The sequence below is a fragment of the Oryctolagus cuniculus genome, chromosome 5, assembly GCF_964237555.1.
Source record: "Oryctolagus cuniculus chromosome 5, mOryCun1.1, whole genome shotgun sequence".
Classification (NCBI taxonomy): domain Eukaryota; kingdom Metazoa; phylum Chordata; class Mammalia; order Lagomorpha; family Leporidae; genus Oryctolagus; species Oryctolagus cuniculus.
The window spans coordinates 93,471,427-93,491,748 of record NC_091436.1 but is presented as its reverse complement, the minus strand read 5'-3'; the positions used below and the strand labels follow the sequence as shown (position 1 = coordinate 93,491,748).

The following is a 20,322-nucleotide window of genomic DNA, read 5'->3' as shown; positions in this document are numbered from 1 at the left end:
TCTGATGACATTATATGCCAGAATTAATAATATGGCTAACTTTGAAAATACAATACACAATGTAGTGGTAAAGGCTACAGAACCTTATTTCACGTAGCAGGTTTGGAAAATAATGGCTAATATTTACTAAGTGCTTTACTACATGCCAGACACAATTCAAAGCACTTTACATATATTCTTTAGTTTTAAGAGTTATTTAAATATTTGAAAGTTAGAATTATAGAGAGAGGTATCTTCCATCCAATGATTCACTCTCCAGATGGTCACAATGGTCAGGGCTGAGTGAGGTTGAAGCCAGGAGCCAGGAACTTCTTCCACATGTCCCATGAGGGTGGCAGAGGCCCAAACACTTGGACCATCTTCTGCAGCTCTTCCCAGGCCATTTCAGGGAGCTGGATCAGAAGCGGAGCAGCGGCGACATAAACAGGCACATATGGGATGCTAGCATCACAGGTAGTGGCTTTTTTACTGTTATGCCGCAACACCAGCCCCACTTCACATATATTGTTATTTAACCTTCAACCATCCTGTGAATTGAGTACAATTATGATCCCCAATAAAGAAAGATTTATCAGTTAGGAAACTGAAGGGCTAAACGTAACTTGTGCAGAGGTGAAGACCAGGTCTGACTCAGTCTAGTATCAAGTAGTATATTATTAACTACTATGTGCTGAAAATGCAGAAAAATACTACAAAAACAATGAGACTGATTTCTGAGCTGTTATGTTTTTCAAGCTTTTTCCATTGAGCATATATGCAATCTAATTAATGTCTTAATTAAATTTGTCAATCTACCTCAAGAACCCAAAACAGAATTAGGGAAAGTACAGGGACCAGCACTGTGGCGCAGCGGTCAATGCCCTGGCCTGAAACACCGGTATCCCATAAGGGCTCCGGATCGAGACCCAGCTGCTCCACTTCCAATCCAGCTCTCTGCTATGGCCTGGGAAAGCAGTAGAGGACGGCCCAAGTCCTTGGGCTCGGGCACCCATGTGGGAGACCCGGAGGAAGTTCCTGGCTCTGGATCAGCCCAGCCACTGTGGCCATTTGGGGAGTAAACCATCAGGTGGAAGACCTCTCTCTCTTTCTCTCTCTCTCTCTGCCTCACTCTGCATAACTCTGACTTTCAAATAAATAAATAAATCTTTAAAAAAAAAGTATAAAATATCTTGAAATACTGTTATATTCAAAGATTGATAAAAATACACTCAAGGATAAACACGTAAAATTTAATTCATTATAAAAAAACTAAAAACAATATATTACAGTATATGAACGTGTATTATACTACCAAGAACAATTATTTCTTATCTGACAGTTGGTTGAAAACTGATTTACTGCTAAAAAAAAAAAATTCACTGGTCAGTGTTGTGGTATAGCTAGTAACACCGCTGCCTGTGATGCTGGCTGTTCCACTTCAAATCCAGCTTCCTGGCTACTGACCTGAGAAAAGCAGCAGAAGATGGCACAAGTGTTTGAGTCCCTACTAACCACGCAGGAGACCCAGATGAAGCTCCTGCTCCTAGCTTTGACCTGTCCCAGCACTGGCTACGGCGGCCATCTGTGGAGCGAACCAGCGGATGGAGGATTGCTCTCTCTTTCTTCAAAATAAATAAATAAAGCTCTGATTCAAAAGTTCTAAGAATACAACAGGCTATCAAATTTCCTTCCTATTGAAGTTTTAAAAAAAAAAAACATATCAAAGATAGTTTAGTTTCCATTTTTTACTATTTAAGAGGGACCCGTACAATGAGGAACATTTAAGTCACTGTAGAGCCACACTGGAAAGGATTGCGATGATAATTCTTCTGAGGTTACTAATATAGATATTTGCAGGAAATGACAATGAAATATTCATAATTAGATAATTATGGGATAAGTGGGTAATTTCCCAGGATAATCTGGAAATAATTCAACACAAGTTGGTTTATTTCTATAGCATTAGCTGGTCTCTATACCATCCTGCAACAGTATACATGGGGCACATGAACAAGACCAACAAATCACAGTAATGGTAACTATAATGAACGATATCCCCAACTTCAGCTAAAATGAGAAGGAGCTATAACCTAAGAAGGATAACCCTGTAATCAACTTTTTATCCACAAAAAAAAAAAAAAAAGTGTGAGTGTGAGGGGCAGGAAATAAACAGGGAAAAGAGTAAAGAGAAATATCACCTGGGCAAACACAGCTTTTATCAGCATTTCTCTCCTCATTTTAGTACTGTAACTAAAATAATTATTATGCGCAGTAGTTATTCACTGAATCTTTACTTATTCAATTTTGGTGTTTAGTTATGCCTCCTATTTGAAACACATGTTTCTAAGCAAATATCATAAAGATGAATAATGTGTGAAAATACTCCAAAAACTGAAAGAAAAAAGAAAGTGACCAGATAATGATTCCAAGAGTTAAGCAAAAAAATTGCATGAACCAAGTATATAATAAGCATTAAAAATGGGCAGATACTAAAATTAGTAAAAAATATTATTTATTTGCCCACTTCTTTTCTTTCCTGGAAACTGGTCTAAAACAATTTCAAACAGAAAACACTGTAACGGTTCAAAGTTTTGTTTTAAATATTTTTAAATGCTTTTACACTTATTTTAACTCAAAAACATTTTTAAATATTTTTTAAGTTAGCAGTTTCATGTCAAACATTTTAATCATTCAGTTTTGAGTCAACCATCTATGGGCTAGGGGGTATAACAGGGAAAAAGAAAAGACATGTACTTACCCCCTCATGGAGATTGCAGTCAAGCAAGGGAGAAAGACATGAAACAAGGACTTACAACAATGATAACTATTATCAATTAGAAGATATAGGGAAATCTTGAAATATATAGCAAAGGGTTCTAAACATTTGCAGCAGAGGCAGGAGGGGATGACAGTGGTATAAATCAAGGAGTCTGGGTAGACTTCTCTGAGTAACTGACATTTAAACCAAAACTTGAAAAATGAACAGCCAAAGAATGGTGATAAGGTAAGCATATTTCAGGATGAGAAACAGCATGTACAATGGCCTAGGCTGAGAACAGCACAGCATTCAAGCAGTATAAAGTTAGGCATGACTAACACACAGAGCACAAAAGAGCAAATGTCAAGAGACGAGACTGAGAAAGTGCAGAGCAGACTACAGAGTGCCTCACAAGCTATGCTGAGCATTTTGAGCTAAATTCAAGTAATAATAGGTTGAAGGTTTTTGGGAAGAAAAGAATACAGCAGTATAGCAAGATTTGCTTTGGGATAATTTATTACAGTTTTCTCTCTTGACAATGAGAATGGTTTGGAAAGGATGTAACTAAAAGCAAAAGCTGATTTTACAAAAGAAATCAAAAGGTTAAAAAACAAAATTTCATTTAGAAAAGATTTAATCAATTCAACACCAAGATAAGAGTTTTCTCAAGAAACCAAAATTCTCACAAATTTAAATATTTATCTGGCAATACTTAAAAGAACATACCATGTTTCCTTGTTTCTAAAGTTCATACACTGAAGCATAATTCAAATGACTGCCATATCCAAAACAATAAATGGATACAACCTATACAACATTAGTGCATTAAAAACTTTAAAAAGAAGGCAAAAAGTGCTATAAAAATGTGACATAAAGTTAAATGCATGGGATCTGAAGCAAAATAAACAGAGATCTCACAGAATTAATTACCACCTCTCAAAGCATCAATTTCTTCATTAATAAAGTTGGGTTATCTTATAACTGTTATTTAAAGCAAATAAATATTTTCCATACTCAAAAGTATTTTATACTAACATCTATAGGAACTGTCCCTAACCAACCAAATCCCCAAGTATCATAGAAGTAAATATGACTAAAAATATTTTTCTTTTGCCTTTCAAGAATTTTGTGGAAGATTTTTCCCCTGCAGCTTTTTTTAAGGAGCTAAGCAAATTTCTATTCCATTTATACAAATATCTACTCAGTTTGATCAGACTTTCTAATTTCAAAGTATGTATAGAAAAATGCTGAAATCCTAACTTCAAAAGAGCTTCCAAAAAAATTCAAAATAAAAAGAGTTCTGGGGCTGTTGTTGTGGTATAGTGGATGAAGCCACAGCCGGGGACAATGTCATCCCATATGGGTGCTGGTTCATGCCCTGGCTGCTGCTCCTCTTATCCAGCTCCCTGCTAATGTGCCTAGGAAAGTGGTGGAAGATAGCCCAAATACTTGAGACCCAGAAGAAGCTCCTGGCCCTAGATTTCCTGGCCCAGCCCTAGCCTTTATAGCAATTTGGGAAGTGAATCAGCAAATGGAAGATCTCGATCTCTCTCTCTCCTTCTTTCTAACTCTGCCTTTCTCTCTTCCTTTCTCTAACTCTGCCTTTCAAATACATAAATCTTTTTTTTTAATTAAAGACTTATTTACTTATAAGTCAGAATTACTGAGAGAGAGAAATATAGAGACATATTTGATCCATTGGTTCACTCCCCAAATGGCTACAATGGCTAGGGCTGGACGAGGCCAAAGCCAGGAACCCAGAGCTTCTTCCAGGTCTTCCACATGGGCATAGGGGTCCAAGCACTTGGGCCATCCTCTGCTGGTTTCCCAGACACATCAGCACAGAGCTAGATTGGAAGTGGAGCAGCCAGAACTAGAACCAGCACCCATGCGGGATGCCGGTAGATGGCCACTTAACCCATGCACCACAACAGCAGCCCCAACAAACAAACTGTAACAACAGCAACAAAAAAAAGTCAGAGATCTTATGAGAATATATATAGTTTGCCTCCTTCAAGCAGATATGAAAATTCAATATAAAAAACAGTAATCACTCCAGAAAAGTGTAAAAGCTCCTCAAAAAGTTCATATTATGAAAATTATGAAAAAATGATTATTATGAAATCTATGCATGGATTTCAGAATTTGCGTCAAAATAAACATCTTTTAATGCAATTTTCCATGAACTTTTGATGTGCACTCATATATGATGCAAATTAAAGGGAAATCACTAATGCTTCCTAATTGCTACTGGAATTGCTTGCCTAATATATCAGCAAAAAAGGGTAGCAGAGGAGATCTTTCATCAAGTCTGTAATCTAAAAATAAACTTCTTTCTATTATTTATAAAAGAAACTAAAACAGAGCTACAGGAGCAGTGATTTTAAACTCTCTTAAGGAAGCCGGCGCCGCGGCTCACTAGGCTAATCCTCCGCCTAGCGGCGCCGGCACACCGGGTTCTAGTCCCGGTCGGGGCGCCGGATTCTGTCCCGGTTGCCCCTCTTCCAGGCCAGCTCTCTGCTGTGGCCAGGGAGTGCAGTGGAGGATGGCCCAGGTGCTTGGGCCCTGCACCCCATGGGAGACCAGGAAAAGCACCTGGCTCCTGGCTCCTGCCATCGGATCAGCGCGGTGCGCCGGCCGCGGCGGCCATTGGAGGGTGAACCAACGGCAAAAGGAAGACCTTTCTCTCTGTCTCTCTCTCTCGCTGTCCACTCTGCCTGTCAAAAAAAAAAAAAAAAAAAAAAAAAAAAAAAAAAAAACTCTCTTAAGGAAACTCATTTTTCAAACTTTTGCCCCCCTTTATCAATCGTAATAACAAATTCAAGCAAAATAAAAAATTTTCTATGCTACATATGTTTAACTTGGGCATGACGGATATTAACTTTATTCCTCTAAAAACCACAGAAAACACCATAAAAGTTTGGGAGTTTCTCACAGCTAACTTGTTTTTAAGAGACAAAAAGAACAGAAGGCATAGAGGGGTAGAGAGAAAAAAGTGAAAAAGTCTAATACTGTCCCAAAGAGAAACAGGAAGATCATTAATGTAACAGATTAAAAATTCAAAATAAAAAGAGTTCTGGGGCTGTTGTTATGGTATAGTGGGGGGGGGGGGGGGAACCACAAAGTCCAAAACAAAATAGCTAAGTCCGAAATCATTAAACAAAAACACAAACTATAAAACTGTAAAATTATGACTAGAAAAGCTGAAGAAAAATGAGCTCTAAAAAAAAAGTTACTGAGAAAACCAAAGTAGAAATAAATATATTTAAAAGATGAATATATATCTAAGTAGGGTTAAAATACGAATTCAGTTGATTGAAAAAAGGGAAAGAACAAGACTGAGTAGAGAATATTAGGAAAAAATGAACAAGAAAAAACCCACAGATTATGATCTCACACTTTACTGAATTATATATTATATGGTAAATCTTACAGCTTCATAACATAAAGCAATCTTTCTAATAATTATGTAAAAACATATGAGGAAATGGGCATTGTGGCCCAGCAGGTTAAGCTTCCACTTAAGATGCCCTAGTCCCATACAAAGTTCCAGATACTCTTTCCATCCAGCTAGCTGCTAATGTGTCTGGGAAGCAGTGGATAATGGCTCAGGTACTTTGAGTTGCTGCCACCCACATGGGAACCCAGATTGGGTTCCAGGCTCCTAGTTTCCACCTGGCCCAGCACCAGCTGTTGTGGCCATTTAGGGAGTGAACCAGTGCATGGAATGGTGCTCTCATACACTCTCTCTCTTCTCTCTCTGCCTTTCAAGTAGATGAAAACAAACACTAAAAAAGGAAATATATGAGAAAGAAAAAAGAAAATCAAGAGTCTAGAAAATGAACTCCTGATTAAGCATTACAAAACTATCAACTGCAGAATAATTCAAACTTGGAAATGTGATGAGGGTACTTTCAAAAAGTTTATGAAAAATGGAATTAAAAGATGTCTATTTTAGTGCAAAAAATTTTGAAATCCAAGTATGAGTGGTCTTCAAAAAGCTCATGGAGGATGTATATTATGATAAAAATATGCCTGAATATCAAACATTTTCTGTACCAAAATAAAATCTCTTAATTCTATTTTCCTAAGAACTTTTCGAAGTACTCTTATATAACACTGGAAATGAGAAAAGTATTTTCTTCAAAGATCTGCATGTAGTTTTTTTTTACTTTTTTTTTTTTTTTTTGCCAGGCAGAGTTAGTGAAAGAGACAGAGAGTTATAGACAGTGAGATCGAGACAGAGAGAAAGGTCTTCCTTTTTTTTTCCATTGGTTCACTCCCTTAATGGCCGCTACAGCTGGCGCTGTGCCGAGCCAAAGCCAGGAGCCAGGTGCTTCCTCCTGGTCTCCCATGTGGGTGCAGGGACCCAAGCACTCAGGCCATCCTCCGCTGCCCTCCTGGGCCACAGCAGAGAGCTGGACTGGAAGAGGAGCAACCAGGACTAGTACCCGGTGCCCCAACCAGGATTAGAACCCGGGGTGCAAGTGCCACAGGCAGAGGCCTAGCCAAGTGAGCCACAGCGCCAGCCTGCATGTAGTTTTAATAACTCCTTGCTGCCTCTGTTCAAATTAGGCTTTTTTTTTTTTTTTTTTTTTTTGACAAGGCAGAGTGGACAGTGAGAGAGAGAGAGACAGAGAGAAAGGTCTTCCTTTGCCGTTGGTTCACCCTCCAATAGCCGCTGTAGCGCACTGCACTGCGGGCGGCGCATCACGCTGATCCGAAGGCAGGAGCCAGGTGCTTCACCTGGTCTCCCATGCAGATGCAGGGCCCAAGGACTTGGGCCATCCTCACTGCACTCCCGGGCCACAGCAGAGAGCTGGACTGGAAGAGGGGCAACTGGGACAGAATCCGGTGCCCTGACTGGGACTAGAACCCGGTGTGCCGGCGCCGCAGGCGGAGGATTAGCCTATTGAGCCGCGGCACCAGCCTCAAATTAATTTTATCAGAAAATCACAAACATAGACAAGATCTAAGATTCCTTGTAACATTCAGGCTCCTTAGCATTAATTGGATGTTTCTGTAATAAAGCTATTTCTCAAGGCAAAGCTTCATTTTTAAGAACTGGATTTCTCAAAACTATTCATCCTCACTCATTCAGACAACAGAACTTAACAGTAACAATTCTGAAAATCAACAAGTGAAACACAAAGGTAGGGAAGCACTTAGTCAAGACACCAAAAGATGAAAAATGAAAGACCTAGAGATAAAAAGTTTACTTTGTTCAAATGGCAAATGTAAGAAAAATGCAAACAAAATGATCAGTTTTTGAGTGCTTTAATTTACTCTATTACAGTCTTTTTCACAAGATAAACATGCATTTAACTTATCTCCAAATATAAATTTAAAAGCTGCAAGATATGTCTCTTCTAATCTCCCCCTGCTGATACCCACTTACTATTGATGTACAATTGTGTATCGTAGAAAATAAACTATACCTGACTAATGAGGTAAAGGAAAGGACACCAGAAATTCCTTAGTGCTTCTACAGGCAATGGTGCCTATACCTATACATTCACATCTCTCCTCCACAGTAAATGAATTACAAATTAAAAACAACAGATTGATTAGAAGTAATAACAACAGATAACAGATTGGTGAGGTCTTTTGTTTGCTTCTGTAAACTGTATTAAAGGAGGATCTAGAGCTCTGCAAAGCAGCCAACCACCTTGGGTCTCCTCCCCTAAGTCTAAGACTACTTCAATTTTCAAAATCTACATCAATGACTAGGAGGTACAAAGTAGTTGGAATTTATAAGCAGATAAAATGAAGTAAGAAAACACAGACATAGCCTCAAGTGGTTCTTAAATTGTATAGGAATGGGATTTAATATTCTAAGTGTAATGAACATATAAATTAGCTCACTCACAATCCTTAATTTCTTAAAATAATTTTTTGAATTTTTTTCCCCTTCTTATATCAAAGCTATGCTTGGACTAAATCTCTTGTCTTCTTCCTACCAATTATTTCGTTTCTTTTATCTTTTACCCAACTCTTAACTTTTCTTGTGCCAGTGCATCACAACAATTCCCAATAGTCTTTTTACTTAATATGTACTAAAGAGATGGGCTTATCGAGTAACATAATTTTTGCCTTCCAGTACCTAAGGGTAGAGAACCCAAAGGTAAACACATAACCACAACCATGTAATAAAAGCTACAATAGGGCCAGTGCTATGTCGTACTAGGCCAAGCGTCCACCTAGGGCGCCAGCATCCCACACTGGCACCTACTCCTGTCCCAGCTGCTCCTATTCTGATCCAGCTCTCTGCTTATGCCCTGGGAAAGCAAGAGAGGATGGCCCAAGTACTTGGGAGATCCACAAGAAGCTAGCTCCTGGCTCCTGGCTTCTTTGGATCAGTCCAGCTCCAGCTGTTGCAGCCATTTGAGGAGTGGAGACCTTTCCTCTCTGTTTCTCCCTCTGTTTGTCATTCTACCTCTCAAATAACAAAAAACAAAAAACAAAAAATGCTAAAACAGAGATAAATACACTGATTTCTGCCCAGTGACATCTAAGTTTTAAAAAGTGAACAGACATTCAGATGTACAAACAGAAATCCAGAGGAAATAAAACATGTTCAGAGACAAAGGGATGAAAAAACAAAGGAGAGGGCCAATTTTAAGAACTGCCAAAGAATAGTACAAAGCTAAAGCTCAGGTACAGATTAGGGAAGGGTACTGTGGACACTATTGGAAATCAATGGGGGTAAAGAGGAAGCATGACATGATTGATCCTATTTGTATTCATAAAGTTTAAAGCAATATTAATTTTGCCCTGGGGATACTACCATTGTGTAAAGACCTTTTTTATTAACATATAATACTTGTATATTTTTATATAGAGTACAGTGTAATATTTTTACACATGTATATAGAATTTACTGACCAAATTAGAATTTCCAGTTCTTTATTTGTTTAGAGCGTTTGAGCTCCTCTTCTACTATTTCTTTATAAAACATGTTACAGAGAGGAGCAGAGACAGAGAAAGAAAAAGTTTTTTCTTTTTTTTTTTTTTTTTTTTTTTGACAGGCAGAGTGGACAGTGAGAGAGAGAGACAGAGAGAAAGGTCTTCCTTTGCCGTTGGTTCACCCTCCAATGGCCGCTGCGGCCCGCGCACCGCGCTGATCCGATGGCAGGAGCCAGGTGCTTCTCCTGGTCTCCCATGGGGTACAGGGCCCAAGCACTTGGGCCATCCTCCACTGCACTCCCAGGCCACAGCAGAGAGCTGGCCTGGAAGAGGGGCAACCGGGACAGAATCCGGCGCCCCGACCGGGACTAGAACCCGGTGTGCCGGCGCTGCAAGGCGGAGGATTAGCTTAGTGAGCCGCGGCACTTGCCGAAATAAAAAGTTTTTTCATCCACTGGCTCGCTCCTCAAATGGCCCCCAACAGCCGGGGCTGGGCCAGGCCAAAGTCTAGAGCCCAAAGCTTTTTCTGGGTCTCCCACATGGACACAGGGGCCCAAGCAGTTAAGCATCTTCCACCGCTTTCCCAGGCACATTAGCAAGGAGCTGGATGAGAAGTGGAGCAGCGGAATCTCAAACTGGCGTCCATATGAGATACTGTTGTTGCTTAACCTGCTACGCCACAATGTCATCCCCTGGAGACTTTTCATTGCCACCAGAAGTTGGGGGTGTGTTACCAGCAATCAGCAGGTAGAAACCAGGGATGAATACCCTACAATGCTTGAGACAGCTGCCTACAAAAAGATCTATCTGGTTCAAAATATTAACAATGACAAGGTTAAGAAACTCTGGTTAGAGTTAAATCCTAAGGTATAAAAAACAGACTAGGGGTAGGGATCAGGACAATGCATAAATTCTAGGACAGCAGAGGCCATGTTCTTGTTTACCTGGAGAATCCAGAACGTAGTTAGTGCCAGATAAATATAAGGACTCAATATTTATTGGTGAGTGAAGGAATGAAATAGTCCCAGCAAGAAGTGTATCAAGGCTTGAAATGTAGCTATGGCGATAGTAGGTAGAACAGATTCAAGAGAGTGTAACAAAATATACAAATCTTATTTACTAAACAGACATAAGAAATGAACATTAAATCTAAAATTACTTCCAGGCTTGTGCCTTGGAATAATAAGTTTCAGAGAGTCAAACGTCCTATTTCAGACATTTTTAAGTTTGGAAAAAAATGGGAGATATTCAAATAGAGAGGTCTAACAGTTTACCTGAGAAAATCCAATCTTGCCACTACTCTATCTTAAATAATTCTGAGTTGCAGCAAAAAGTTCAATCAAAAATGAAAAAAACCCTAACAGTTGCAGTATCGCATTCAGGATTGGATCTTGGAAAAATATAATTAGTGAAAAAATTTGGTGAGATATGAAAAAGGTCTGCTATTTAGTTCACAGTAATACATATACTGGTTGAACAGTTTTGAAACACACAGTAGGTGATGGAAAATTATAACATCCGAGATAAGCTTCATGAAGGGTATACAAGAGTTCTTTGAACTACCTGTGTAACTTTCAATAAATAATTTCTTATTCCAAAATTAAAAGTTTACTTAAAAAAGAACACTATACCAAATAAAATTTCCATATTTGGGATCTGTATTAAGCATTTTGGAGTGTGCATTGTGGCACAGGAGGGTAAGCCACCACTTGGGAGGCCCACATCCCAAATCAAAGTTCTGATTGGGTCCTGGGCTCTACTTCAGATATGGCTTCTTGCTACCTCATCTTGGGATACAACAGGTGATGGCTTAAGCACTTGGTACTCTACCACTCATATGGGAAACCCAGATGGAATTTCAGGATTCTGGCTCTGCCCTAGCCAAACCCTGGCTATCGCAGACATTTACAGAGTGAACCAGCAGATAGAAGATAAGCTTATCCCTGTCTGTCTGCCTCCTCTGTTACTCTAAGTAGATTAATATAAATAACTTTTTTAAAAATTTAAATCTGTACTTTAAAAAAAGCTAAAACGTGAAGAGTTTTTTCTTACTTTTATTGATACTTGGTAATACACTGAGCAAGGACAGAACAAAGAAAACTTTTTAAAGGAAGCCAGGCAGAAAGTGGCAAAAGCAAAAGTACAAACGTTCAGATTTATTAAAAATGTTCATCTGGGGGCCGGCGTTGTGCCATAGGGGGTAAGGCTGCCGCATGCAGGGCTGGCATCGCATATGGGTGCTGGTTCAAGCCCCAGCTGTTCCACTTCCCATCCAGCTCTCTGCTATGGCCTGGGAAAATAGTAGAAGATGGCCCAAGTCTTTGGGCCCTGCACCCACATGGGAGACTCAGAGGAAGCTCCTGGCTCCTAGGTTCAGATCGGCACAGCTCTGACCGTTGCAGCCAACTGGGGAACTGAATTAGCAGATGGAAGACCTCTCTCTCTCCCTGTCCTTCTCTCCCCATATACCTCTTTTAAGTACATAAATAAATCTTTAAAACAAAATGTTCTTCTGATCTATTCTTGACCATAGCTTGAAATTATACATTGTATCACTACGCAAGAAAACTATTCTGCCCAAGAAACCTGATTAATTTTTTCTTCCCATCATCATCAACTTCACAACTTTTCGGCAACATCAAGACAAACTATTGTACACCATGGTGAAGTCGAAAAGACATGACACTAAACTATAACAATGTAAGTACAATTTGAGCAGTCCGATTTCTCTTTACTGATTACAAAAACTGTATATAAATACAACTTTTTAAAAAGTAAGCAAAATTGGATCTAGTACAGATAAATAAGAAATCTTAGTATAAAGAACTAAGATTTTCATGAAAATGTGAAAAGAAAAAAGTTTATCTTAATGTCTAACAATGAATGTTTAGCACCTAATTCTGTTACCTGAATCAATAAGCCACACTTCTATAACTTGATACAAAACCCAATGTATTTTTGTCACATATGGTACTCCCTATACCCAGGTCAGCAGTTATTTCCTGATCTGACCTAAAATATTTTAGCTGATTCTGAAAGTTGTAGCATCTTTTTGCAAAGATAATAACAACAATAATAATAACTAACACCTATTTTCTGGAGTAGCCAAGTGTTGTTATTATTGTTAACTTACTGGGATTAAAGCATGGCATAATAGAGTCAAACTGTCTGGACTGAATCCTGGTTTTACATCCCACTGACTGTGTGGCCTTGGTTACCAAACCTTTCTATGCTTCAGTTTCTTTCTCCATAAAATAAAAATTGTTCCTCTACTAAACTATTTAAGAGTTTAAAAGAAAATGTTAATGGAAAATGTTCAGGAAAGTGCCTGGCACATAGTAATTACTCACAAAGAAAACATTAAGAGGAAAGTTATTTACCATCAATCACTCTTAAAACTTTCATTGCCTACCACTGGGCTACCTGACAAATGTATTGAAAGAACATGCATATCATATTAATGTTATTATGTGGATGTGCAATTTTTCAGAGAGAGTATAAACTCTTCCCTACAGGAGAAAGATCCTATATTTTACCATTCCTTTCTTTCAGGAAAACGATTCTACCCCTTAGTATAATTTTTTAAGTGCAAACATACCCTACTCCTTCAAATCCTTTGTTGTTTTAATGATTGTTCATCATAGTAAAACTATGTATTGAAATTATTGTTTAACATGGACAATCCTGTTTACAAACAAAGGAACATGACTATCCATGATTACCTACCATGCAAATATCACATATGACACCTTTGGAAAATAGGTCAGAAAAAATTATCCAGAATGTATCAGAGACAGCAAGATATAAAACATAGAGTAGAGGATAGGATAACAGAGTATAAAATGAAAGTCTTCCATTTGTTTAACAGAGTCCTAGAGAAGGAGAGAGAGAATGGAGTGAACAGGTTATTGCAAGAGATAATGGCTGAGAATTCTTCAATGCCAACAAAAGACATTACAGATTCAAGAAGCCTAAAACAACTCAAACCAAGATAAACAAAAGAAGCTAACAGCAAGATGTATCACAGGCAAACCTCAGAAAATCAAAGCGAAAGAAAAAAATCTTAAACGTAACCATAAAAAAAGATCACCTTCAAAGTAGCAAGTTAGATAATAGATTTAAACCCAAATGTATCAACACTTACATACAAAGAACTAAATGCTCCAGGTAAAACAAAATGATCTTTATATTGGGCTTTTAAAGTCATTTCTATGTTTTTTTTAACAGTTAAGAAAAATAAAAAGATACCAAAAGCTTGAAAGTAAAATGGAAAAAAATACATAAGTAAACACCAAATACAAGCTGTATAAAACTATAATAATGACTATCAGGATAGTACGTATTGAGAAAAGGAAGAAGGAAAATTTGGATAAATGGAAAAGATAGATAACATTCCCAGATAGGTAGCAGACTAGGGGTGGGAGATGAGCCCATAATTCAAATGTGAGAGTCTCTGAAAGGAGTTTACTTAACGGTAGAGAAGCACAATACCATTGAAATATCATCATCAACCTCTTTATATTATCTTGAACAGAAAAATGATACAGCAGAGTTAGAACTGAGTAGGATTAATATTATAGTGTTACATAATATACCAGAAGGGAGTGGCAAAAAACACCAAAAATAAGACTATTTTGGAGAATGATGTATTAATCCAGGCAAGATAAGAGTTTGGTAGAAGTAGAGATCAAACGCATGGGTCTAGGAAGCATTTCAAGAAGAAGATATTTCTGCGTTAGTTTTCCTTCTTTGAGACTTTAAAAACAAAAACTGCACACTGCCTCTAAAAGACAATCCAGTGATTTCTGTTTTCTACCAGTATAACTATTCTGAATTATGATACCAATGCTCATTCACTAAATCTAACAATATACGTTTTGGTAAGGAATTTTTTTCAAAAATAAATACTAATGAGCTAATTAGCCTTTATAACACATTATAATACACAATTACATAATTATGACAAGATTAGAAAAAACTGATGGCATTAACGATGACTTTAAATGCTGACATATATAACATGAAGTACTATGATAACATACAATACAAAGAGAGTCTTTTTAATTTACAAAAATTCTTCATGAAGAGGCTACCAACTCAAACAACTCACCAATGCTGGGTGGACTACCATAGTTAATTGGTGACTCAGGTGGTCTTCCACAATGCAATGCAGCCAGAGCAGATCCTTTCCACACAACATGCTTGCAGCCTATTAAACACATATATTATTATGCATATAAAGATAGGATACATCAACAAAAAAAAGTGAGAAAATATCTATAAATCCTACTGGAAAACTTTCATACTTTTATTTGTGCGTAGCAAGGACTGTCTTCCAGCTCCTAATAAAGTCTGTACTCCAGGAACACTTTGAGGAATTTCTTGTTCAAGAAGAGGTCCCAGTCGATGACATATTTGTAGCAAGTGATCAGGAGCTAAATGTCTGTAATATTTCACCTGTTATGTAAAAAACAAAATATTTGCTGTACAAAGTAATGCAGTTATATTAAATATTATGTAATCTGCTCTGGCTAGTTAACATTTTGTTTTACTTAGGTGGAAAAGATTCATTTATTTTGTGAAACCATCTGAATAAAACCACAGAATAAAACTGCTACCCCAACAGTCATTTAATTCACTGATAAACAAAAAATGATAAAAATTAATGTATGCTAAATGTAATAACCAAAAAATAACAGATGCTGGTCAATACAAATACCAAGAATTGAAAACCCATGTACAATGACTAAAATAGTGTGTTTCCATTTATCATTTGAATTTTCAAAGATTTCAACCAAAAATGAAAAATCCAACTATAAAATATAAAAATGTTTGAACCTTTGATATTACAAAGAAAATTTCCAGAATAATTGGTAATTAAAGAGGATAGTTTATATTCTCATAACTACACTTAAATTAACATCTATGCTGAATTTTATAAATGTATCAAAAGCCATAAAAAAGGCAAAATTCCAACTGGTGCTTTAAAGAACTTTCAACTGTAACTACTATAAAAAGTTTGAGCACTTCAAAATACTGCTTAATTTATGCCAGCATTTAAATCCATGATATAAAATTCTAAGCCTTTTAGTAAATAAACAATATGCATGTAATAATCTAAGAGTTAAATTAGAAAAAATATACCATTTTATAGCTTTATATTTAGCTACCAAGTAAAAAATTCCCCACTTTTGGCATCTAAATACTGCAGCTGCTCTCAAAGTATGAAGAAATCTTTAAAAAAAAGTGCATGGAAAATGCATATGATGAAAAACTATGCAAGAATTTCTAAATTTTTCTGCATCAAAATACACTTGTATTTTAATTCCATTTTCCATGAACTTTATAGGACCACAGATGTATATATAATATATGTTGGGGCCAGCGCTATGGTGTAGCTGGTAAAGCAACCGCCTTCAGTGCCAGCATCCATATGAGTGCCAGTTCGAGAGCCAGCTGCTCCACTTCCAATTCAGCTATCTGCTGCGGCCCAGGAGAGCAGTGGGAGATGGTCCAAGTCCTTGGGCCCCTGCACCTGTGTGGAAGACCCTGGCTCCTGGCTTTGGATTGGCGCAGCTGCAGCCAAGTGGCCATATGGGGAGTGAACCAGCAGATGGAAGACCTCTCTCTCTAGCTCACTGCCTCTGCTTCTCTGTAACTCTGCCTTTCAAATAAATAAATCTCTTTTTTTTTTTTTATAAAAAAAGAATATCTTTCAGCAAGCTGGACATTAGAAATTCACTCTCCTCACAAATACGTTAGGTTTAGGGAAATAATTATTAATAAATTTTATCCAGATTAGTAGGAAATTAGTTTATTATTTAATAGAGTTCTAACAATTTAAATATTAAATTATAACCACTTAACCAAAACACTTATTAGTGTATTCTTAAATCAAGTTTGAAATTTGCTACTTATCTAAGTAATGACAATTTTAATATGAACTTCTTACGATGAGATTGATTTGGAGAGCAGCTAAGGAGTTAAAGTATTTCACCTTGCAGTATCTATTAGATGCAAACTGAGAAGACCATAAATTTTTTTTTTAAAGTTAGCTAATACTCAACCATCTAAGAGGAATCTGCCTTGCCCTTTACCATAATACACTTCTGTTGTTAAGAAAACATGGAGCCACAGAGTCAATTCTAATAAAGCTTACAGCAGAAATGACGTACAGTAGGTACCAATTAGTTTTTTAAAAGAATTTCCAATTTTATTTATTTATTTATTTGAAATGCAACAAGAAAGATCTTCTACCTAATGTTTGGTTACTCCCCAAAGGCCCACAAAGCCAGGACTGGTCCAGGCCAAAGCCTGGAGCACAGAACACCAACTGCTTCTATGTGTACTGGGGTCATCATCCTTTGCTTTCCCAGGCATGTTAGTGGGAAGCTGAATGGGAAGCATAGTAGTAAGAACTGGAATTGTCACTCCTATAAGGGATGGAGGCATCCCAAGCAGGGGCTTAATCTGCTGCACCACAATGCCTGCCTAAGTCAGTAAGTCTTGGTAGAATCCATACTTCTGGAAAAAAACATTATTGAAAAGTATGTATTACACAAATCATATACCATTCCTCTGATTTGTATATTCAAATAGCACACTGACATTAAATTATCAAAGAAATCCTAAGACAAATATATTTAACTATGTTTAACCCATGTTTCAAACTTACTTAGCAACAGAATTGCCTTTCCTTATTTGTATATTCACTCAGAACTTACTTTAGGACACAACAGTATGACTGGATAAACAGACAGAAAAAGGACTTAAAATACACTAAAACACGATTTTCTGAAATTTTATTTATACTGTTCTTTAATATTCCCCAGTAAGTTTTGACAGTCTGTTATAGTCACGTGACTACAGTTAATAGTATTATGGCTAATTTACCAAAATAGTTAAGAGATTTTGAATGTTCTCACCACAAAGAAATGATAAATGATATCTGTATGAAATGATGGATAAATATCTGTATACAGGTACTAAAACTGGACTCCATAAATATGTACAGTTACTGTGTCAATTAAAAATAAAATTAAAAACAATTATAAATGGAAATGAAAATTTTTAAAGACAAGCTCTAGAATGAGGTCTATTTCAGTTCTAAACTTGGATATGATTATTATTATGACTTCTTAAATTGCTCAAAAGTCCTTTTAAAAATTTTACAGCAACAAAATGAGGTTCACGTAGTTATCAAATGCAATTTTTGTGACAATCCTGTTCTAGCAAAACAAGGATGGTGAATCTAAAAATTCTTACTGTAAAATTCCATCCTTTAATAAAGTTTTATGAATCCACTTTGACTAAATCATTCTTTAATGATACAGATAGAACATTTCAGTTTTTCAAAGTCAAATTTAATTTTAAAGTTAGGAAAAACACTTTCAATCCTAGAATCTTCATACTTTCTATGGCTTTTGAGAATTAACACAGGCTGATTCCTCCACTGACAATCTTCTCTATCTTCACACCTCCATACCTCATTCTCCTTCATATTTTTTTTTTTTTTTGGACAGGCAGAGTGGACAGTGAGAGAGAGAGACAGAGAGAAAGGTCTTCCTTTGCCGTTGGTTCACCCTCCAATGGCCGCTGCGGCCCGCGCACCGCGCTGATCCGATGGCAGGAGCCAGGTACTTCTCCTGGTCTCCCATGGGGTGCAGGGCCCAAGTACTTGGGCCAGCCTCCACTGCACTCCCTGGCCACAGCAGAGAGTTGGCCTGGAAGAGGGGCAACCGGGACAGAATCCGGCGCCCCTACCGGGACTAGAACCCGGTGTGCCGGCGCCACAAGGTGGAGGATTAGCCTAGTGAGCCGGGGCGCTGGCCATCTCCTTCATATCTTAGTCTATGCTTCACTGCCTTCCATGACTTATTTACACCACCTTTGCCCCCTTTTTTGGGACATTCTATCTCTGTGCTTTGGCAACACACTGCCCTCTCAAATGTTTCTAACATTTTCCAGTACTTATCATACACAGCATATTGTTCTTAATGTATTTTGAAACCTAGACTTCAGTGGGAATCTAACAATAGCTCTGTTCTTCTTCCCCCAAGAAATATACACTCAGGCCCAACCACCATATGCCTCGTATAGGGGTTTCATAAGACCTCCGCACCATACTAAAATTGCCAGTGGCCTTGTCTATATCCTACATAAGATGACAAGGGATTAAACTTTGTGTGTCTACCCAGTACCTAATGTGGTATTTATAATTAAGTACTTAATTTTAAACACATAACTTCTCTACTCCCCAAAAAACCAAATATCTGTCAGCACCTACCTTTGAGGTAGTAAAAAATCTATATTTTATATGGCACAATTCATTATTCTATTTTAAAACATTTTTGAAGCCACGAATTATGTTTTCAAGCAAAATTTTAGGTAAAATAAAAACACAAACACAATGAAAGTATTCTTACTTAAGTGACTTCAGGAAGCACATATCTCAAAGCCAGACCCTCCACTAAGCACCTCTGAGCAGTCCCTGAGGTAACACACTGCAGAAGGGTCTCTGAAAATAGTAGTAAAAATAGGCTAACAATGCTCTAGTACCCAGAAGATAAACTCTTCTGAGTCTTCTTCCCAACCCTCATTTTCTCAGCAGATGACCTGGCCTGCTTTATAGGATGGGGAGTGGAAAGAAGTATAGCTATTTCTCCTGCCAAAATCTGTAAACTGACCTATACTTGAACATATTCTGTCGCTTATTAATGTAATTGCCCTTCTTAACATCCAGGATCCAATCCTTCTGCCTTTGCCTTGAATCCTAACTTCTCCAAATTCAAAGAAATTCTATACTATAAATTAGTTCTCCACACTTGCTTATGTTCACTAACTCCTTCCTATTTATATCTAAATTTAAACAAGCTCACTTTGCTTCTATATCAAGAACAAAACTCCTACCTAACCTTTATAGTCATCTCTTCTGTCCTCAAGGACCCTACCTACCCTTTCTTTTTCTTCTTCAGAAACTTGTTTTTTCAATTGTCCATAGTCAGTACCATTTCCTCTCCTCAATCTACTCCAAATAAGCTTCCACCCTCATGACATCACACACACACACACACACACACAATAGCTCCCAAAAGTTTACCTTAATTGTTGGTAAACACAATAAACATTTTAAAAATTAACACATTTAATATCTCAATAATCATTAACCCTGTTGAACATTTCCTCCACTGTAAATCCTTTCTTAACTTCTACAATATTGTCTTTCCTCCTACATCTAACCATTCCTTCTAATTTCTCGTAGGTTTACCATCTTCCTTCCACATGGCCATTCAATGTTGAAAATCCTTAAGGTCTTTGCTCACAGATCCTAGTTCTAGATCCTGCTTTCCTCTCACTATATACTCTCTCCTTGATAATTTTTTTTTTTAAGATTTACATATTTTTTGCAAGGCAGACCAGAAAGACAAGGAGTGACAAAGAAAGAAAATCTTTTATCTGCTAATTCACCCCCCTCCCAAATGGCCACACAGTCTGGTCTGGCCCAGACAAGACAAAGTCAGGAGCCAGGAACTCTATGCTGGTTTCCCACATGGGTGACACTGGCCCAAGTACTTGGGGGTCATCTTTTACTGCCTTCCTTGGAGCACTAATAGAAAGCTGGATCAGAAGCTTAACAGCCAGGACTCAAACCAACACTCCCAAGATGGGATGCCAGGATT

At 37.6% G+C, this 20,322-nt stretch overlaps 1 protein-coding gene across 15 annotated transcripts in view; it reads right to left on the bottom strand.

Annotated features, from left to right (window-relative positions):
• The window catches only part of PHIP (pleckstrin homology domain interacting protein), a 164,093-nt gene that overhangs the window by 131,650 nt on the left and 12,121 nt on the right, over positions 1-20,322 (bottom strand). For all 15 annotated transcript variants that reach the window (XR_011388640.1, XR_011388641.1, XR_007922917.2 and 12 more), the window contains 2 exons: positions 14,950-15,100; positions 14,754-14,852 (listed from right to left, as the gene is read on the bottom strand). Coding sequence is in view for 6 of the 15 variants with exons in the window: in XM_051854539.2 (XP_051710499.1) it covers positions 14,754-14,852; positions 14,950-15,100 (250 nt within the window). In the remaining 9 variants the exon portion in view is untranslated. The remainder of the gene's footprint in view (positions 1-14,753; positions 14,853-14,949; positions 15,101-20,322) is intronic.